A 23,753-nucleotide genomic window follows, 5' to 3' on the forward strand; every position below is an offset into this window, starting at 1 on the left:
CACCTTCCTTTGTGCTCTCTCGCTGTCGGGCTGTCTTCCCCTTGTCCATTTTCACCTCCTGAGCCTAAGCCCTACCAGGTACTTCCATCTAAGTTTGGAATCGCTCATGGAGTCAGGGGTAGATGAGTAAAAGTCTTGGAGCCACCAAGGCATGTACAAATTTGGAAGCTAAGGCACCCCCATCTTTTCTGTAGTCCTTAAAGGACCAAGTACCTTAGAAAAGCTTTAGACTGTTTAGTTTAAAGGGAATATACAATTCCACTACTACTCCTGTGGGACATTGCTGCTTCCTAATGGACTAAAAAGAAAGAACCAAACTCTTTTCAACGATACTTTTTATAATATGAAGTTCAGAAGCTTGACCATGTGCTGTTGTGATAGCTCAAGAGTTGTTTTGACTCCCTACCAACCAACTGATCATGGCCTCACCTTCTTTATCTAAAAAGGGTCAGGGTCTCTGACATCTGTTCCTTAATGTCTTACAGGAGCACTGCATTGCTCTTTCCACGTTCAATTTCTCTCTCTTTTAGGGTCTTGTTGAGAAACCTTTTCCCTTGCCCACCATGTAAAAAATCAAACGTATGTCTGTCTGTATGTCTGTCCGCTTTTCACGAGAGAACCTCTTAATGGATTTAGATCGAGTTTTTTTTATATATAATTTGCTTGAACATTCCGGTTGATTTTTGAGACTTCGCTCATCATGCTAAGTATCATATTTCGGTTGTGGCACTTATTTATTCGCCTGAATCTGAAAGACAGGCTGCGAGCCGAGGTGAGGGAGAGGCAGGAACTCAGGACTAGGGAGCTGGGCAGGGCCAACCTCACTCATGCGCCAGCCTCTGTTCAAGTCGCTCTACGTCTCCCACGTATTGAGGAGAACCTTGCCTTCGCTTAGCTAGTGATACCTGTTTGTTCAGCAGACATTTTCATTTAGAGATTGTTAAAGAGTAATGTTTGACATTTTTGAGAGAGAGATTACAGCTATGTGGGTTTTAGAGGATACCCGCTCATTGGCAGAGATATCATAGTCATGTGCTCTTCTTCCCACGTGGAGGACACTCTCCTGTCAGAGCTGAACACGATCAGATACAGTGGCAATGTTTGACGTTGGAGTGTACCTACCTTTGGTTTGGCCAGAGATACCTTGGCAACTTTTTACACAGCTACATTCTCGCCCCTGATAGCAAAACTACAAATATTATATATCAAGAGGCCCTCGAATACAAAAGCTATCAATATAAATTCTTCTCAGTACAAATTATTACATTTTTTTAAATTGATTTTTAATGTTTGTCCTGTTTCACTACTATGCGGGCAGAGCCGTGGGGGACAGCTAGTGTATATTTTTATAAAATGTTATATTTGAATTTAACTTCTCCATTATAAAATTGCTTAAAGAGAGCATAGTGAGCTCATCAAAGAGGCATTCAGAAACGAGTAAACATGTGAGACTGGCTAAAATAAAAACTGTACCTACTGTGGGCCTACTTTTATTAAGTTGTGCAAGTAGGCTATACGGTATAAATACAGAGATTGATATCTATGAGTACATCTACACCTTAATTAGCTGTGCAAATTAAATATTAAAAATGGAAAATTACTCATTGCTGTATCAATTTATATTAAAATACCTAAATAACCTATTGGCCCAAAAGAAAAAAAACAAGCAGTTACAGTGAAATTGCTTGAATTACAACAAATCTGCTCCCTGTTCAGAGTTGTTTTGTGTTGTGTGCTCAGTGTTTATGTAAATTGAAGTAATAAAAAACAGAAAATACAAAACATATAAAAGAATTGTATGTAGAAGGGTCATTCTTAAAGCGGAGTATCTGGAACATGTAATGAAGGCCACCAAGAAGTCCTAGGTTACTTTAAATATAATAAACTCTTCCTTGGCTTAAATAAGTAAAACTGTAAATGAAATAATTATTGCTTTTTTTAAAGTAATAGAAATATTGTTTACAGAGGCATTGAAGTAAATAATGTATTGTTTAAAATATGCTAAATGTCTATTACTGTATGCCAGAATGCATACTGAACAATCTAATCCAAGTGAAGTGACTTGGCATCATTATTTTGCTAGATAATGACATTTTTAATGTTAAAGACATAATGTATTAATATTAAACTCTTTGTCTGACAAATGATTTTTATTTGATTTGCAAGACATAAAGATGTTATCTAAAGTGTGTTTTTGTCAACACAAATACAGAAATATACAAACTAAGTAACTAATTTTTTTTTTAAAGAATATTTAGAAGTTCTAGAAAAGTTAAATAACATTTGAATATTAATGTGGGTCTGTGTACAGGTTTAAAATATTTAAGAATATTATTATTGTGGTTATTCTTCTTTTATGCTTAGGTTTATCTGTATATGTTGGATTTGTTTATACCACTCTCTGCAAGGTTAAGCTAAGGCTATTATTAATTCAGATCAGGTTAGTCTGGATTTTAGTTCTGTGCCAAAAAATTAGTATATCAGTTTTAATACGCTTTACAATTAGCACAGTTTCATGCCTGAAATAGAAAACATTAAGGCATTGGTTTTGATGTTTGTTCAGTTCAGGTGTACTGGATTATTAAATATAATAATGAACATTCATCTTTGAACAATATATATATAATCACACAGTGTGTCTTTTATATCTTTCATTGAAATGTGTAAAAACGAAGAAATAATACCATGATTATGTAAAAAAAAAGCTATTCATTTCAATTAAATTATGACAGCTATCACTAATATTAATCATTTTCATTTTAATTAACCACTTGTTGTTCACAGATGAATGCCGAGCCCTGACCCAAGAATCATGTGATATTTCTCCAGTACTAACCCAAGCCATGGAATCTCTTCAAGACAGGCCAGTCTTATACAAGTGAGTAACGCCACCGTGTGTAGGCTGAATATTTATATTGCAAAATAAGTAAGAATACAGTTAAAGCCTTATTATATCTTTGATTGTAGATTGGCACTTTCTTGTTGTCTTTATGTGTCTAAATGGGTTATAATTGTCCTCAAACCTTTTTGAACTTAAAGCTCATAATGACGTTTGTATGTGTAAGAATATCATGGAAGGATCACACTCCTTAAAAGATTCTTTTGTGCCATCCTTCTGTTTGGTATCTTATTAACATGCTGGAAAATTAGCAAAATTCCAATGACACGAAAGTTTTAGCGCAGCATGGTAGCTTGTGACCTTCACCAGGATAAGCAGGAAGAAAGTAAAGTGAAGACAATGTTGTATATAGTTAATTCTTCAATTACAGTGTGTATGGTAACATATGTTAAAATAGCACAGCAGTTAATTTTTGCTTTTGCTTCCTGTTTGTTTTCTCTCTATCATATATATTTTCTCATGCTTGAAGTTAATTAGCATACACTCACTGAACCAATTGTTTTAGAACAATATTTTGATACTAGGTAGTTCCTTCTTTTGCTCATAAAATAGACTCAATTCGTTGGGGCTTGGATTCTACAACATATGAGGATTTTTGCCATGTTGACATGATTATATCATGCAGTTTTTGAAAATTTGTCAGCTGCTTATTCCATGCTGCAAATCTCCTATTATGCCATATCCCATGATCCTGTTACTGGGAAGGCCACTGAAGAACACTGAAACTCCTTGTCATGTTTATGAGTACAATTTTATATGACTTTTGCTTTGTGACATGGTGCATTATCATTCTAGAAGTAGATGTTAGAAAATGGGTAAATTGTGGCCACAAAGGCATGCATATATTCAGCAACAATGCGCAAAAAGGCCGTTGGCATTCAAGCTATGATTGATTTGTAATAACAAGCCCAAAGTGTGCCATAAATTAATTCCCTACCACTTCCAATAGTTTGGACTGTTGACACAAGGCAGTTTGGGTAAAATTCAAGCTATTGGCATCAAATTCTGACTCTACCGTCTATGTTCCTCAGCAGACCAGACTATGTATTTTCTAGTCTTCAGTTGTACATTTTTGGGGACCCTGTGCCCACTGCAGCCTCAGTGTTTTGTTCTTGGCTGATAGAATTTGAACCTGATGTGTTAATGCATTGTAGCCCGTTCGCCTCAAGGTTCAACATTTTGTGCATTCTGAAATGCTTTTCTGCTCACCACATTGTGGTTATCTGAGTTGCCTCAGCCTTTCTGTCAACTCAAGGCAGCCTGACCATTCTCCTCTGATCTCAATCATCAACAAGGCATTTCCATACATTAAACTGCCTCTTGCTGAATATTTGTTTTTTTTTTTTGTTTTTTTTTTAACACCATCTTGAGTAAACTCTAAAGGTGGTGTGTGAAAATCCCAGAAGATTAGCAGTTACAGAAATCCTCACATTGGCCCATCTTGGCACCAGATATCATGCCACAGTGGAAATTACTGAAATCACATTTTATTCCCATCCATTGTTTGATGTGAACATTAACTAAAGACCCTGACCTATACCTGCATGATTTTATGCATTGCATTGCCACCACATGATTGACTGATTTGATAATTGTATGGTTACTCAGGTGTACTATTGTTTCTAATAGTTTGCTTAGTGAGTGTATATTGATTTTCTGTTTTTGTTATCTGTAGTAGTAGGGTGTTATTGCGTGTCAGCCATTATGGATGCAGTGAGAAGTCAAGCAAAGTGACACCTTTTATTGGCTAACTAAAAAGGTTGATTACATCTTGCTTGAAGAAGGTGCCTGAGCTGCCTTTAAAGCTTACAGATTGTCATCTTTTAGTTAGCCAATAAAAGCTGTTATTTTGCTTCACTTCTCATTGCACTTATTTTTATTGTGTAAAAGTCCAAATAAGTTGCATCAATTCAGAATAAAACTGGCAATTACAAATAAAACTAGAGTGTGTGAAAACATTTTTATGTTCATTACATTCCTGACCACAGTATACACAATTCATGCATCCAGTTACCAAGCATTTAGCCAAAATAACACATTGTTATAAGAACAAAATAAATTCCATGATCCAGCGCAATTATAATTGTCAAAATGGGCATGATAATCTAACCTTTGTGACATACAAATAATAGAATTAAATACTGATCAAGAGAAAAAGTAAGATTTCAATATTCTGATATTCTTATTCTGTTACTTCTAACTTGTATGACATACAGTACATTTTTAAAAGATAAACGGGTACGTAAAGATTACTTTTAAAGATACAAAGATGATGCATTAGACATTGTTCATAACAGTCTGCAGCATAGTTAACATTCTTCTTTGTGCTAATGCTTCCTAAGAATTCAGGCCAGTTCCAAGAATAGGGTGAACTTTTCTGATTTATTTCTTAAGTCTGTATGAAGCTCCCTTTTTTATTTTTCTTCCCTAACACACCATTGTGAAAAGCCCAAACTTGCAACACAGAATGATGTGACCTACAGACCAGGTACTTTTTGGGTACAGTGTGTGTTTACTAATCCATTATCCAGGTGCACTTGAAAAGAGGAAATGAGAGTTGAGGAAACTTTGCTGTTTTTATAAGTCCATCACTTTCTCCTTAAGCTATAGATTGCACAACTCAAAGTAGACTGCAATGACTTTGTGTTGCTTCTCCTGTCCATCACTTAAATCAGGGCTGTTCAATTACACATTCCCTTGGGCGAAATTTAGATAGGCCAGACAATTTCATCAGCGGGTAATATATTTTAAACCAAAACAAATTAATGTACTCAAAAAGCTGCCAGTGCACAAAGGGGATTTGAATCTTAAGGAACATCTTTGGAAAGAACTGAAAAAGAACTACAGTGTGGAGAAGAATTTTTTCAAACCTGACACAGCTAGAACAGTTTGCTTATGAAGAGTGGGCCAAACTATCTTTTGATCTGTGCAGAAATTGTATTGAGAGATCCAGGAATCACTTGTTTGCAGTGATTGCCTGTAAAGGTTGTACAACAAAATATTACGTTAAGGGTCCCATCATTTTTCTCCATGCCATTTTCATTTGTGTCTTATATAAAGTATTCTCTTCACTCTAAAGTCTAATTTTTGTTAAAAATGGAATACATAATTGCGCGTGCCAGTGCTTTTTGTCAGCTTAAAGTTATTTCAGACACACTTGTGTGTTTTTTTTTTGTTTGTTTTTTTGGGTGGAGGTGGTAGCAAGAAATGTCTGTCAGTTTTGTTGGTGGCTGCCACTAGAATTCAGGATGTTGGTCTCAGGTAGGGCCATGGTGATCTCAAAACAATTGCATTACTAATGATTGCCAAGGTTTGTTGTGGCTATTGGAGGAAGCTTCCAGAAAGGCTTTCACACTCATTCAGAAGGTACTGCGTGTGTCAAAGCCATAATTTCACAGATGTATCTACAGATTGCACAAACGACTGCCACAGTGCCTCTGTCACACTTTTCTACCTTCTACAGAGATGTAGTAGTCTCAGTGGATTGCCAGACATGTCTTTACTAGTAACAGTGTAATTTTCAAGGATAAATCTTTCTTCACATTTGTCTGCATCACCTTCATATGTGTAACAGGTACATTAGTGCAATCCAGACAGTATTCTCAAATGGTACTGAAACCTGTGTCATCACCTACATTAGCCAGTTATTTCTGCTGCTTATTAGAGAGAGTCTTACTTTGCAACAGATGTCTTGTTGCTTTTCTTGCAAAAATTTATGGTAGATCTTCCAAGTGTCTTTTTCCGAAGAACAATACCCATGCAACTGAGTCTTGCAGGAATGTCCATTTATATTAACACCACATTCTGAACAGCAGTGTCTTTGAAGCTACCTCAGAAGCATCATGTTTAGAACTTTCTGAGCTGCCAATCTATAGTTCACTTCACACTTTTTGTAGAATATTAACTATAGAACTTTTGCAAAAACCTGTATGCAACACAAGGCACCATTCAGTATCTAAATGTCTCAGTTCCACTGCTTTTATCTGCTAGTATTGTGCTGTTTTACTCAATTAAAATAACCACTTGTAGCCTTTCTTTTCATGCAAAATGACCTATTTGAGTGGATATTTTATTTTTGCCACAGAGTACATATTTTCTTGACCATTGTGAACAAAGTTTCCTTGTTTCTTTATTTTAGAGTAGTTTTGGGTTTCATTAGTTGTTAATCACTTTGTTTTTTAAAATTGTTGACTTTTGAACACATACACACACACACAAACAAAATCCTGTTTTCTCATTATACAGGGAAACGTAAGTCTTAGATAATAACATTTACATTTCTAACAGGGCAATGCACCATGCGTATCACTCTGTGTAACACATAGGGTACCAGCACTTATGTATACCCACTTAAAGAACTGCTTTGCATATCCATTCACATCTTCAGACTTTAAACGGGGACTACATACAACTGATGAAAAATACTAATTAAAATACTGTACTTGAGTGAATGGTGTGAATAAATGAAAATCGTAAATACCTAATAATGGTAATAACATATACTCATAATTCCTACTGATTAACCATTTCAATGCTAAAAGGATGAGCTTACCTGTAATATTGTATTTTGCAATGCCCATCAACAAGTGTCGCCAAGTCACTAGGAAAAGCAAGAAAAAAAAAAAAAGAGGAATATTTTACTCATGGAAAATTGTGTATAGCATGTTCAAGAGAAATAGCTCCAGTGACCTAATGATATTAATATTACTTATAATTTGACTAATGGATTTATCCAATGTCATTTACAACATTTGAGATAAAATGTGTTAATTTATTTTGTTTTTTTAATTAGAGCACAGGCAGGTTTATACAGAAAAGCACTTAGTTACATAGTACTTCTGATACATCTGATTCCCAGTTTCCTGGGAAAAGCTAGTTAACACAGCTAGTGCTGCTGTGCAGTTCTTCCAGTCATTTTCAGACAAAGTAAATATCGGCTAGTTGCTCTTATGCAACTCCATTCATCAGATATGAAATTGATAGGAGTTACTATATTAGGAATTATAAAGGCATTCATCCTTGATAGGCATTATTTTACATTTTCCACATGTGCACCACCAATCACCAGCTGTATTTACAGAAAAACTTAGAACAGTTTCCCTGCTCATTTTATCCAGTTCTGTCTCTTTCCTTTTCTTCCTGCTTCCCCTTCTTGTTGATCTGTTGAATTTTCTTGTTTCTATTTTTGGGCACAAACAGGTAAGGTGCAGGAAAGAGGCAAAACACATGGTCATCTTGTATTTAGACATATTAACGGCAGGGGTGTGGAAATCAAATTTATTTCTACTTGTCCACGGACAAGTAAACTTAGAAAATCCACTTGTCCGCCAGTTAAATTCAATTGCCCATAAACAAATAAGAAAAGTGAATAGTTTATTTTTTCTGATCTCTTTTATTGATACCAAAACTGCCTTCCATTTTAAAACTGAAAAAAGTTCTTTCAGGGAGTAGTATTTTGCCACCTTGTTCTAGAACATTATATAAAAGATTCCCTTATTTTAACTGGCTAATAAACAATGGCTTCATTATAGCTACACTAGTTCTTTTTTCATATATTACAGTTACATAACAACACTGTCCTGATTCATTTTTTGCCATGTTCTTCAGCTTTTGTCTTGCAACTTCTTCTCCCCCAAGAATCTTTACTATCTCAGACAGCATGGACGGAGTGCTGTTCATTTCTGCTTGAGCTGAACTACATGGTTCCTGGACTGATGGTCTTGCAGAAGTGGATGCTGATGACTTTTTAGGTTTTTTTATGAGTGATGTGCCTGTTGCCAGGTGACAGCCAGAATTCCACAGCTGGCCGTGGGTCAAACTCTTCTAAAGGAGCAGTGTTGAACAGCCTAGAATAACACTCAACTTCCGAGCGTTCAGCTTTAGAAAACGCTTTTTCCATTGAACCAGCTTTTTTCTTACTTTTAGACTCATGTTTCTATCTGTCGTACTAAATCCCCGGTTCCTATCCTTTTTCTTTCTGCACATAACCAATCACCACACAATAAACGTATTTGTGAAATTAAAACTAGTTATAAGCTTAGACCCCAGAATGGATGGCATAATTAAACATGTATAACAAATTTTTTTTTTTAACTTCTGAAAACTCTGAGGTCTTGGTTTATAACTATTTTTAATTTCAAATTTTTATGGTGATTGGTTATATGGAGAAAGACAAAGGATAGGAATTGGGGGTTTAGTACGTAAGATAGACACAACAAACATGCAATAAAGAAAGCCTGCTCAGAAAAACATCCATTGAATTCTGCGTTCGTGTCTCCGACCTCCATCCAGATCACGAACCCAACATTTACACAATATTTCAGTTAAACCTGTGCGATACCCATGCAGATATCCAGTTTTTTGGAGCCTCGTCACACCTGCCATAAACTTCTCTACATTGAACGTAGACCTGAGGACCCCTTAATGCAAGGGAGCAGCACTACAGCCACGCCACCGTCCCCCTCCACCCATGTCTAATACATGCTTTAATGCATTCCGTCGTGAAAAAGATATCAAGTGTTTATCTTCGTATTCTGAATGTTCATTGAGGTGGAATTTCATGAAGTCAATGTGCGCCGGTGCTTCCTCAGTGCAAGAGGAAGTCAGTTTAAGAAGCGTGCAGAGATTAACAACTGGGTCGGGGAACACTTAATATAAAGCATTTAATGTGCTATATTAATTTATGACGGGGTTTGAGAAAATCTAGTAAATGAAAATTCATTTTAAGATGAAATTTAATTTACGACATTCTACTGATAAAATAAACTACGAGAATAAAGTGGAAATGTCGACTTTAATCTCGACATTTACATTTTTTTTTTGTCTTCACGTATTTTTTTCACCGTGGCCTTAATACGCTCCCGTAGGTTTTTCAGGGCTTGTTGTGCCAGTTTTAATCAAGCAATGATCCATTTCTCGTCCGCGATGCTAATTGTTTCAGTTTCAGCAACACGCATATAGCGAGAACAACATACTTACCACAGTGCATTATGGGTTACGCAGGTAATTCCTAATGACATATTCGAAATTCCGCAAGATGGTACATTTCCAAAGAAGTAAATATTACCGATGTTGTCAGGGAAAAAAATAATCGCGTCTAAGTGAAGATTTTTATTGATATTTCATAACATTTGGAAACCGTTAGAATGTTTTCTTCTTTATTTTTAATAAAACCAACTTGTTTTATATGAAAAATTTTCTAATCAAAAACGATCTATAGACAGCTCAACAGAATTGATGTCATGCAATAAATTTCTTAACTCCTCAATATATCATAATCTACGCAAAATCGCAAATTTCAGGAAAGATTAACTGCCTAACAAGCTTTATGTGGTGCAAACAATTGCACTGTAGGTGAAATGACCACATTTTTATGTAGAAAAAATTAATTTTATCAATAATATATAATAGTTATCGATAATAATGAAAAATCATCAAATTACATCGTAACGTCGGCATTAAAAAAATGACCGCATCTCCAAGCGTGTAAATAGTAGGGTAAAATACTTATGTAAGACCACAAGAGTGATTCCCCTTTGAAAAATCAGCCATCATTTTGTAAACAATATTGAATACCAATTTAAGACATGAAGAACATGCCTAGGTAGACTCTTTCTGCACGAAGTACGTACCCAAATGCTTAAAATTTGAAAGTAGTGGTAAAAATGTGCCCTGCACAGCACATATAATTCATTTTTCTCCAGAAAATTGCACTTTTCCGCGGACAACTGAAACCAGATTGTCCGACGGTCAATTTACCCATTTCGGTAACGGTATAAAATAAGAGCTTGTTTATTTAAAAATAAATAGTCAAAACAATAACTTTGTTCACTTTTCTGATATTTGTACAATCTCAGAAGCAGTAGGTGCCCTTTTTTCAAATTGTAAATAATATTTAATTTTACAAAGAAAGTTTCTCGGGGTAAATAAATGTATGGCATAATTGTAAAAAAATAAGAGAATTCAAAAGTTGTTAACCTGCCTTATCTATTCCTAAAGGATAACTCTAAACTCAAGGCAAAACATGTGGAAAAAACAACCATTATTGCTTTTTAACAACAGAAGAAAATAATATTTATAGCAACAACACACATTTTACCCAGTAATATAAAGTGATAAATTGTTCATGCAGTCAACTGTGTTTTTCCTCATGAGTTTAAAGTTATTTATCAAAAACAGTTTTCCTCCTTAGGTTCTTAAAAAAAAATCCTTCTTCCATAGTTTTAAGAAAACGTGTTTAATTTTTGTATTAGCCACAAGATGGCTCCTTTTGTCTTTTTTTTTTATTTGTTTGAACACAATGGAAAAACTGTTGTGCACAGATAAATTAACCCTATAAAATGAGTTGTTTTCACAAGTTGATCATTAACATTCTCTAAAAAAGGTGACTATTTCAATTTATAACACTGACTAATTAAGCTGTAGTGATTTTAAAATTTCTGTTATATTTGTGATGTGGGTTTTTTTGTTTCTCCTGTGTTAATAGTGTGCTGTATTACTATTAGCTGTCAGATGTTCTTTGATTTACTGCATTTTCACATGCACATTTTTATATAAAATATTCATTTTTATTACTTCCAAATTTCACAGAACAATTAATCACATGCATACAGTTTTAAGTGTATATCTCTCTTCATTTTGTAAGTTTACTGCTATATTACTTTGATAATTAATACTATATTACTGTGTTAAATCATATTTTGAGAAAGACTAAGAAAGTGTTGTATAGTTTGTGTATTGAATTTTTAAAAATATTTCATTTTTTTCTTGGACTGATGGTTGAACAAGGCAGAATTTCCGTGTGCTGTTTGTAACCCACTTTTTTCACAAGAAAAGCAGTGGCACTGATGTTTAAGAGGCTTCTCCATCTTTAGGTTTACAATAAGCTTACATATTTATACTGAGATTTTTGTCCATTTAAGAGATTATAAACATATTGTAGACGTCAAGTATAATGGTGTGTTAATTGTTTAAGTACTTGAATGATTTTAATTGATTTTAGCACAATCTGTTTTAGGTTGTGCTGGTGCAAAACATGCACGTGAACACATGCACTGGCTTAATTATATGATTGCCAGTCGAGATGTGGAATGGAATCGGCAGACACCAGATGGGTTGTAAGCAAAATAAAAGGGGAGCAGTTTAACGGTAGAAAAAGGAATGCATTTTTGTGAGTTATTTTGGAAAGAGAACAATCGCTGGAGGAAGAGGCTGGAAAGTGAGTGGAAAGAAAGGGCAGCATTTGTAAGCTGGAGCAGGTCTGCGTGGTGGATGAGGGATTCAGCAGGCTCCATTGTTGCAAACTCCCTCAGTCCTGTCAAGGACAGAGAAAGGAAGAGCAGTAACAGAAAAAAGGGTTTTCCCTGTGTTTTCAGGAATTTGGAATTTCTGTTTATTGGATTATCTGCACCCAAAAAACACTTTCTTTGTTTTATTGCACGGATTTTAGTGGATTTATTTATTTGGAGCTGTTTATTGACATGCACTGTTTCCCACAATTCTTGTACTTTGATTCTCTGTTTTAATAAACTTTGCTATTCTCCTTGATTTAAATGTCTCTGGTTTTCTGCTCATCCATTTTGGTTCATGACTGTTGATGTCCTAGGAATAGAGAAATATCCATGGCTTTGGGCACTGTGGCATCACTCATATATATTTATAAAAATATTTCAACAGCTTAAGGTGCTGTGTCCATAATTCTGAACATCATTTGACATTACTAATCCTTAAGTTTTTTTTTGTGATGGTGCTGCAGACCCCATACAATTTTGTTAAGCGCATATTAATATTAATTTCAATATAATTGTACCATATTATTATGTGAATTATATTGCAGTGTAATGAATAGTATTTTGAGACTGGTTATGAGTCTTTTTCTGGGTCCTGAGGATTTTTCTCCCAAATCCCGAAGTTAGGCTAACTGTTGTTAAATATAACCTGAGGTGGACTGTCCTTATGTCCAAGGCTATCTACTCATTTGTGCCTGATGTTGCTGGAATAGGATCTTGCTCTATTTAGTTTAAATGTTGGATTAAAATAACAAGGTTCAGTAAATTAATTACTGAATAGATAAATGTTTTTTTTCCTGCCAGAGCCAGAGAAAAATATTCTTAAGATTGTAATAATGAGGCATTGACGAGTAAGTATTCATCAGGTCAGAATCCTATCAAAATCTAATGACACATCATGTGACTTTTTGTCTTAGGGTATGTAAGGTTTGTCAATCACAGTCACTGATCTCATGTCTGCGTCAAGTCAAATTACTTGGCATGTCACATTTACTAAGTGAGAGCCAGTCTTCTAGCACAGTTTGCTCTCTGCTTACTGACAGCAGCACTGTGCGAAGGTTTAACAACCATATAAATTCAGCAGCAATCTCTGGCCTTTATTTTTTCTATTCTCTTATGGTTTTTAAAATACTAATTATTGGACAGATGAGTGAAGGGTTAATAACTGCTGTGCATTTATAGCCACAGTTTCGGCCCTTTATTTCTTTTTTCCATTTTGTTTTTAGTACATAAAACATGAGACATTTGAAAGACAAGCTTCTCTTCTGCTTGTGAGGTTCACAAACCTTGCATGTTCCTTATTCATCATTGCTGCATTTCATGCACTGTACCTCTGGCTGAATCCTTATTGATTCTCAGCACTCACATCCAAAGAGCCCACCCTCTGACCAAAGATAAATCCAGACCTGCTTGATTTTGTTTTAGCCAGTCACAGACTGGTTGGTCTTCGTCATTGGGAAAGTCGCATTAGACTATCGGATTCTTAGGAGCATGCCACTGTTTTTTTTCATTCATTCATTCATCCTCTTCCGCTTATCCGAGGTCAGGCCACGGGGGCAGCAGCTTAAGCAGAGAGGCCCAGAGTTCCCTCTCCCCGGCCACTTCTTCCAGCTCTGCTGGGAGAATCCCAAGGCGTTCCCAGGCCAGCCGGGAGACATAGTCCCTCCAGCGTGTCCTGGGTCTTCCCCGGGGCTTCCTCCCGGTTGGACGTGCCCGGAACACCTCACCAGGGAGGCATCCTGATCAGATGCCCAAGCCACCTCATCTGACTCCTCTCGATGCGGAGGAGCAGCGGCTCTACACTGAGCCCCTCCCGGATGACTGAGCTCCTCACCCTATCTTTAAGGGAAAGCCCAGACACCCTGCGGAGGAAACTCATTTCAGCCGCTTGTATTCGCGATCTCGTTCTTTCGGTCAATACCCATAGCTCATGACCATAGGTGAGGGTAGGAGCGTAGATCGACTGGTAAATTGAGAGCTTTGCCTTACGGCTCAAATCCGCCTGTCGATCTCACGCTCCATTCTTCCCTCACTCGTGAACAAGACCCCGAGATACTTGAACTCCTCCACTTGGGGCAGGATCTCTCCCCCAACCCTGAGAGGGCACTCCACCCTTTTCCGGCTGAGGACCATGCTCTCGGATTTTGAGGTGCTGATTCTCATCCCAGCCGCTTCACACTCAGCTGCGAACCGATCCAGAGAGAGCTGAAGATCACGGCCTGATGAAGCAAACAGGACAACATCATCTGCAAAAAGCAGTGACCCAATCCTGAGTCCACCAAACCGGAACCCCTTCAACACCCTGGCTGCGCCTAGAAATTCTGTCCATAAAAGTTATAAACAGAATCGGTGACAAAGGGCAGCCCTGGCGGAGTCCAACTCTCACTGGAAACGGGCTCGACTTACTGCCGGCAATGCGGACCAAGCTCTGACACCGGTTGTACAGAGACCGAACAGCTCTTATCAGATCTGAACCCGAGCGGTGTTTTGTTATTGGACTTCTGTGCTCGTCACAGATTGTCCATAACGAACACCATGTTCAAGCATAAAGGTGTTCATATGTGCACTTGGCACCAGGACGCCCTAGGCCTCAGGTCGATGATCGACTTTGTGGTCGTGTCGTCGGACTTGCGGCCATATGTCTTGGACACTTGGGTGAAGAGAGGGGCGGAGCTGTCAACTGATCACCACCTGGTGGTGAGTTGGCTTCGATGGTGGGGGAAGATGCCGGTCAGACCTGGTAGGCCCAAACGTGTTGTGAGGGTCTGCTGGGAACGGCTGGCAGAGTCCCCTGTCAGAAGTAGCTTCAACTCCCACCTCCGGCAGAACTTCAACCACGTCCCGAGGGAGGTGGGGGCATTGAGTCCGAATGGGCCATGTTCCGTGCCTCTATTGTTGAGGCGGCTGACTGGAGCTGTGGCCGCAAGGTGGTCGGTGCCTGTCGTGGCAGCAATCCCCGAATCCGTTTGTGGACACCGGCGGTGAGGGATGCCGTCAAGCTGAAGAAGGAGTCCTATAGGGCTTTTTTGTCCTGTGGGTCTCAGGAGGCAGCTGATAGGTACCGGCAGGCCAAGCAGAACGCGGCTTCGGTTGTTGCTGATGCAAAAACTCCAGCATGGGAGGAGTTTGGAGAGGCCATGGAGAACGACTTTCGGACGGCTTCGAGGAGATTCTGGTCCACCGTCCGGCGTCTCAGGAGGGGGAAGCAGTGCAGTGTCAACACCGTATATGGCGGGATGGTGCGCTGCTGACCTCGACTCAGGACGTTGTGGGTCGGTGGGAGGAGTACTTCGAAGACCTCCTCAATCCCACTAACATGCCTTCCAATGAGGAAGCAGAGCCTGGGGACTCTGAGGTGGGCTGTCCCATCTCTGGGACTGAAGTCACCGAGGTGGTCAAAAAACTCCTTGGTGGCAGGGCCCCGGGGGTGGATGAGATACGCCCGGAGTTCCTTAAGGCTCTGGATGTTGTAGGACTGTCTTGGTTGACACGCCTCTGCAACATCGCATGGACATCGGGGACAGTGCCCTGGATTGGCAGACGGTGGTGGTCCCCTCTTTAAAGAGGGGGACCGGTGGGTGTGTTCCAACTATAGAGGGATCACACTCCTCAGCCTCCCTGGAAAAGTCTATTCGGGGGTTCTGGAGAGGAGGGTCCGTCGGATAGTCGAACCTTGGATTCAGGAGGAACAGTGTGGTTTTCGTCCTGGTCGCGGAACAGTGGACCAGCTCTTCACCCTTAGCAGAGTCCTGGAGGGTGCATGGGAGTTTGCCTGACCGGTCTACATGTGTTTTGTGGACTTGGAAAAGGCATTCGACCGTGTCCCTCGGGGAATCCTGTGGGGTGCTCGGGAGTATGGGGTACGGACCCCTGATAAGAGCTGTTCGGTCTCTGTACAACCGGTGTCAGAGCTTGGTCCGCATTGCCGGCAGTAAGTCGAGCATGCCACTGACTGCTGCCAAATGGCTATGACTATGTAAATGAAGGCTCCAACATGAAAATTGCCGGAATAATCATCTAATGTGACATGAGTTTAAGATGCATCTTAATTGCATCTGTTTATACTTCCTTGCTACTGCACAGAAATTTCAAGCTGTAATTTAAGTGTAATGCATCATGCATTGCACTTTCTGTAGAGATAAGTAAATTGCATAGCCAATCCAAATTAAGACAATGACACAAAAGACACAAATGATTCCATTCTGATCATAGGGAACCCCTATGGCTACTGGTTATTAGAACAACTGAAGTCTTAATTGGATGTCCTCTTCTGCTCTTAAGTAAATCTTCCTTTAATACATTTTTCACTTTTCATCCTTCTTTCTGTAGGTCTCCAATTAAATTATGTACAATAGCATGTGTTCTTCTAATGTTCCAAATTGTTATATGTAGGTAAAAAACTTTAACTGTAAAGACAGACCTACAGGATCTAAATTTTGAAAATTCTTTGGGGGTCTACTTTGAGATGACTTTCTCATCTCTAGAAAAAGAAGAGATGCTGTTAAAAAGTCAAATCAAATTCCAGATAATATATAATTTTGTTTAGTATAAAGTAAGAAACTTTATGCCTTGCTTCATAATTCATATCAGGAGTACTGTAGCTCTAGAAAATGTAACCACCGCCAAGTGGAATTAAAGGTATTTCTAATTCAAGTCATTAAAAAAATTAAACCTCTTAGATCTTGAACAGGATGAATTATGAGAGGTGCTAAGGTAATACTTCAGTGGTCTCAAAAGCATCAGTATTACTGATTGTGCAAAATGGATTCTGTGAAGTACTAAATCACATTTTCAGAGTCATTTGTGGAAATTAAGTGCAAGCACATTTAAGACACAGAAGAGACCCATTTCACACATGTAGTGGTAGGGATTTATACCCAAGTGCCAGTTCTTACAGGTTTCAGCAAAGGTCCTGACAGCATATAAAAAATATCTAATTGTTTCTTTTAGCTAATCAGACAAATACAGAATGTGTACTCCATATGCCCTCTTCTATGTTAAGTATCCTATGTTTTTATTTGTGTTTCCTTCATAAGAAGGATATCATTCTTATTGTCTTACTCACCTTCTTCATAATTCTGAAGATACTCATTTCATGTTAAGCATACTCCTATTAAATTAAGTAAATAAAACTTTAGATTATCTCTTTTGGAATCGTTAGTTTGGGAAGGTAGGTGCTGAGGACACTGAAGCATGAGTTGATGAAGGTTTGTGATTCATACTAAAGAAGAAGTCTGCCTCTGTTTTGGGTACCAGCTGTCATGTCAGTAAAGAAAACTCCAAAGCAGATCATACAGTCTGCAGCAAATGTGCTTAACATCAGTTTTATACCTCCTACCAACCACCTCAAATACTCTGCTGGGAAAAGGTGATAGCAGCTGCCAAGATGCTATTAGCAACAAAAAAGAAGACTTGCGGGCCTTTTTAAAAATAGAATTAAAAAGAAACGAAAAAAGTTAAATTTGAAATTTTAGAACCAAAGTTATCAAACTGCACTTAAATCCATGCAAGTAAATGAAGGCAAACTAACACATAAGGAAAAACTGAAAAATGCACATGCACTTGCAATTAGAACATGAGCTTTCACCATAAAAACAAAGCTTGAATGAACTCTAATGTTAATGGGATCAATCATCACAAAATGAAAATTCAGAAATTCTCTTTGACTTGAAAATGAGCTTTCACATTTCACTGAGATCAGAAGAAAAAAATTAAAAAATCATAACTCTGAAGTTCTTTCTACCTGGAAGGGGAGCTTTCACTCCAAAAGTCAAAACTTTAAAAAGGAAGGTGAGCTTTCACCACTTGAAAAAGCAAAACCCATTAATGCACTATGAATTGAAGCTGAGCTGTTGCCACCAAAATCCAAAACATAAAATGACCTGTATTCTGAAGGTGAACTGTCACCACAAAATCACTCTCAAAAATGACTTTTTTTAATGAATTAAGAATCTAAAAATTAATGTATAAATGTAAAATGTACATGAAAATAAGATACAAAACCTAACTTTCCAAATATTAAAAACTCAGAAAGTAAGAAAAGGTAACCTACAGCAATAGAAAAATAAATGTAAAACTATCCCAAATAACGACACTAGCATTGAGGCGATAGCAGGAAATAGAATACTGGTTAAGGCGCAGGTTATCATGAACAGTGCTTATTGGCCCCCATATTTCTTAAATGGAAGAGTATTGGAACAACTAAAACTCTTCCTAGAGCTGGCCAATTGGAGCAATTGTGGTAGAAGAGCATTGGTAAGAGAAATGACCAAGAACTCGTGGTCACTCTGGCTGAACACCAGAGAACCTGCGTTGAGATTGGTTATTTCCAGAAGGTCAGCCATCACAGCAACAATCCATCGATCTGAGCTGTATGACAGATTAGCTAGACAGAAGCCTATCCTCTGTAAAAGACAAATGGATGTCCACGTGGTGATTGCAAAAGGCACCTCAGTGACTCTCAGACTGTGAGAAACCTATATCATTCCATCGGTGAAACATATTGGTGGCATCATAATGACGTGGAGTTATTTTTGAGTGACAAGAACTAGGAGATTATTCAGGTTCAAGGGAAAGCTGAAAGCAGCAAAGTACAAAGATATCCTTATTAATAACTGGGACAAGGCTTTTCAACAGGACGATGACCCTAAGCAGAAGGTAAAGATATTACAGGAGTGGCTTATGGACAACAACAAGCATTTTTGTATCGCCCAAAATTCACACAAAGAACTCCTCAATTGGCTTGAAAAGGTACTGGGAATGCCTTTTGAGTTGCCCTGCCAAAGTCTGGACTTAAACCTAATCAAACATCTCGGGAGGGACCTGAACAAAGATGTCTACTGATGGTTTCCATCCGATCTGACATTAAGCTTGTTGCACCATACCCAAGAAGAGCCCAGGCTGTAATTACTGCCAAAGGGGTTTCAAATAAGTACTGAATACAGGATCTGAGTACTTGTGCCCATGTGATATTTCAGTTATATTAAATAAATTATAAATTTTAAAAACTTGTTTTCACTTTGTGGGTATAGTATATTGCTTTATGTAGGGGGAAAATACATCTAAACAATTTTAGCAGAAGACTCCAGCATTGTAAAATGTGAAAAAAGTGAAGGGGCCTGAATACTTTCTGAATCCGCTGACAAGATTTAGTACTCATTATCAGACCTTGCAATAGAAAAAATAAAAAATTATTAATGCAAATGCCCCATGTTCCATTTCAACCAGATAGTGTACCTAGGCTACGCAGAGACAAAGCCTAATTAGGTTTTCTAAATTTCCAAATGTGAATGAATTGAAGTAATGATTAACAACATGAAAAAGGACTGAATCTCCTCTAATAATATAAAAAAACTAGCCAACCTGCGGCATACCATACGCTGCATAATCAGGCCTGTTTTTTAATGATTTTTAAGCACAAGGAGGAAATTAACATTTGAAAAATCGGTAATGTAATAAATCAGCAAGAAATGCAACATTGTAACAATGCACGGAACGAACCAACACACAATCGTCCGTGACTAAAAACTGGCAGACCAATCTTGTTGATGTGAGTGAAGGTAATGTGGACGCGCGCCTTCTGTTCTGACATATGCGTCGACAATGCATTGCTGGAAGAGTTTGCCACTGGAATGCAAGACACTAAATGAAGATCTCATGGCAAGCCTGAAAGCATAAAATTGGAGCTGTGTTACTCACGTTCTTTTCGCGGTTCGCTTTTACTCAACATGGGTTAATTGTATGTACCAGCCTGGATCTCCGTAAGGGAATAGCAGTGGAAAAACCATGGGGTCACAGTTCATATTGAGAACAGAGATACGCTTGCAAGCATCTCCCCTTGGATATATGCAAATATCGCGTTGTGCAGGAGGTTCCCCGTCTTCATCTACAAAGCAGCAACATCAGTTTGACAGGACGGGGCGTTATACCTTCTCATATCTAGACCTGGATTTTTCATGAACACCATTCGTACAGCAGTAACAGAGAAACCGTGAGTGATAATGTCATGCATTTGCATGTAAGACTTTGCGAAGGGATTAACCTGGCGTATCATGTTGTCTAGTTGAAGCAACAAAATGTCACTGCAAGCGCTATTACATTCCTTTCGCAAACGTTGACTGGTACCCTCAGCAGAATCAAAGATATATAGCTGACCATATTGTGGTGACGTGTTATATAAAGGAGAGACCTGGTGATAAATTTGACCGTGGATTCTGAAAGCATACGGTCCTTGTCCAGATGGTTGAGCGATGTGTGCGCCCATTGATGCGAAAGCTATAGCAGAGTTGTATTTCCTGATATGATCACAGTAATTTCGGGACAGCGGGTTCTTGCCAGTCTTCTAATAAAAGAGGGGGCTTGGATAGCGGTGGCAAAGACACCTTGCCGGCATGACAACACTTAGTGTAATGTCCGGATTTGTTGACCTCTGCTGGCCAATGAAGAGCATTGCAAGAAGCACATAGTGCGATAGGTAGGCCAATGTTATGTTCTTGGACGTGAATGGCGGTATCTTCTTGAAAAGCTGCAGAAAAGTGAATGCGATGTTTGTCCATGAACGATTTAGTGCTGTGTTGACACTGAAGGGAATTGGAATGAGTTGTGTCGAAGCATTGCTGGCAATGTTCACGTTGCATAATTCGTTCAGTGGAGTGTGTTTTAAATGCATGTTGAGAAATCTCTGCACTCGGAACGTTTTTGAACAAATCGTGCATTCAAAGATCTTTTTGGAATACGTTCGTTCAGTGGAGTGGGTATGTAAATGTGCTTTGAGATATTTCGGGCATGTGAAGGTTTTGGAGCAGTGTTGACACTGAAAAGAATTCATCAGGGAATGTGTTTTGAGATGGTTAGTAAGGTATCTGCGTGCGTGAAAGTGTTTGTCGCAAATTTTGCATACAAATCTTTGCGTTGAATGGATCTGCATATGGTTGCATATGGTTGTGGAGATCCAGCTCACCTGTGAAGTCCTCATTACAAAATGTGCAATTGAAGATGAGAGTGGAATGAGTTCGTAAGTGTTTTTTGAGAGCGTGAGTTGTCTCGAAGCATTGTTGGCAATGTTCACATTGCATCATTCGGTTAGTGTTGTGTTTTTTCAAATGTGCGTTCAGATATCTGTGCACTCTGAAGCTTTTAGAACAAAAGGTGCATTGAAAGTCCTGTGTGGAATGCATGTGTTCAGGGGAGGGTGTCTTTAAATGTTTTTCAGGAAGAGGAGAGTGGGCAGGTGACGTCACAGTAGTGTGGCGAGGAAGTGGGTGTGCACATACCGACAGAGTTAAAAGATGTCACCAGAAGGTAATCACATGGGTATTTGAGAGGCATGAGAACCTCGTAATGACCATGATCCAAAGGACCGCTAAAGAGCAGGGATATGAAGAGACGTTGGGCCGGATTGTAAACTCGAGGAGCGGCATGAGGACGTTCTTGGAAGTAAATGCTAACAGTAGCTGGAAGGATCTGGGACATTGCCACAATTTCTGCCTCGCCACCATAGACTCCAGACATATTCATGTAATCAGCGTATTGTTGAGCAGACTGTATAACAATGCCTCTGTGACTAAGAACAACGGACACCATGTCATCGAAGTTATCCCAATGTTTCCAAACAAAGCTAACAGCCATGTTACGAAGTTTGAGAGCAACAGTTTCGTCAATGACATTTCTCCAAAAAAACCCGACTGACAGAAACAGTTACCTGAATCAGGAATTTCTATAACATTGAAAGAAGTGTTGTTTCCATGAAATACATTTGAAGAGGTAGCCATGGAGGGCAAAAGAATAGTCAACGTGGTTCACAGCTGGGTTTGGACCGCAGCACAGACCAAAGTGAGTATGTGTTTGATGAGCTGTTTGATTTGGCGGGCAGTGGTCTGAGGTGCGTTCCTGAGCACATGGGATTAGAAGTAGAGTTTCTGGGCGGGGCTTCGTTGTTCCTTTTGCATGGTTTTTCATGGTGGATGGGGTCGGGTGTCGAAACCGAAAAGAATAATGAAAGTTCAACGTGGCTTAGACGTGCATGTGGACTCCTAGCACAGAAGAAAGGGGCCAACTAGGTGGTCGGTGAGTTTTTGCGTCCGGGCACATGGGCAGGCAGTCTGAATGCCTAGAGAGTGAGGGTAGAAGCGGGCCGGTGAAAAAGGAGTGTTAATGGGCAGGGAAACGTCTTCCATATTTCTGCAGGAGCATCTAAAAAGACGCACGTTTGTCGCGGATGCGAATTGCTGTATGTAGCGTGTAAAACAGTTTGCTATGGTGCACGCGGTCGTGCGTCATTAACCTCAGTTGTAAAGGATTTTTTTAAAGATCACATGGGATACCCCTCGCAAACCGTTTTACACGTTGCATATGGCGATTTACCTCCACGAGAAACATGCCTCTATGAACAGTCAACGTGCAGGTGCATGTGGCCTCTATGACAGACGAATATAAATGATGCCACTTCATCTGTGTCGTCGCATCCAAGTTGGTGGGCGTGGCTCTGCGAGTTATCGTCGTATCCAATGGTCTTGGAGATGGTGGGCGTGGCTCCTTCCTGCGTGCGCCATAGGTGTTTTACTTGTCGTCGACTCAGTGAATCCACGCCCCTTCCGGCGTGCTTTCCATGGTTGTCTTGCCTTAGTGAATTATATATATAGATATAAAAACCTATTGAAGTGTATGTTAGTAATGTATACATCTCATAAATTTGATATAATCAGGATTAGCACATACATGAGTAATGTGAAAAATGGCATAATAAGATGATTAGTAATAAACAGCAGTAATGATATTTTATGAACAACTATATTGGATACCTAGTTAATTAAGGAAAGTAAAGTGGTTTGTAACAACATAACAAAAATCTGGATGAAATCCAGCCATGCAAATTGTCTAGTTACGTAGTCGGTCCACAAGGAGAAGTGTTGCTTTTTACAGTTTTTTCCCCCATTATGTGATTTTTTTTTTTTTGAACTGATAATCCCTCTTTCACTGTTAAAGTAATAAATAAGGGATCAGCAGAATACAAATGACTGAAAATAAAGTTGATTTTAAAAAGTAGGGTTGCATTTTTTTCACATGCCCAATATAATTAACACCACCATCTTGTACAACACTGAACATCTACATTTTTTGATACAGTGAATACCATCAGCTTGATTAATTTGTAAATTTCTGTTTTTTGTGTTAAGTGGCATTTATATTATAAGACATCTGCTTCTGGTTTTATCTTTCAACAGATCCACCTCATTGTTTGGCTTTGGGAGAGTATATATCTGTTCATTTTCTGCTTGTAGTTCTGTCTTCAGATTCCCCTGCTGTAATTCGATCTTTGTTATTCTTTTGTCTGAGCATTATGAGTTGTTCATTGTTTGATCCCTGTGTCTATTTTATTACTACATTTTGAAACAAGTGGGTCACATTGATCACATATAAGTTAGCAACTCAATGTGACTTTTGGAAAACAAGTGTCCTCATGTCTAATTACCTATATTACAATAATCAAAAAGCACTAAAATATCGTTTTTATTAACTGCACCACACTATGTTTTTCTTTATGACAGAAGTATGTGGACGAAATAGTA

The 23,753-nt window shown here is 38.6% G+C and overlaps 1 protein-coding gene across 2 annotated transcripts in view; it reads left to right on the top strand.

The window, feature by feature from the left end:
• Positions 1-23,753, top strand: part of cog6 (component of oligomeric golgi complex 6) — a 216,735-nt gene that overhangs the window by 123,661 nt on the left and 69,321 nt on the right. For both annotated transcript variants that reach the window (XM_039745832.1, XM_039745833.1), the window contains exon 8: positions 2,785-2,878. In XM_039745832.1, the coding sequence (XP_039601766.1) occupies positions 2,785-2,878 (94 nt within the window). The remainder of the gene's footprint in view (positions 1-2,784; positions 2,879-23,753) is intronic.

The sequence above is a fragment of the Polypterus senegalus genome, chromosome 2 (genome assembly GCF_016835505.1).
Source record: "Polypterus senegalus isolate Bchr_013 chromosome 2, ASM1683550v1, whole genome shotgun sequence".
NCBI lineage: Eukaryota > Metazoa > Chordata > Cladistia > Polypteriformes > Polypteridae > Polypterus > Polypterus senegalus.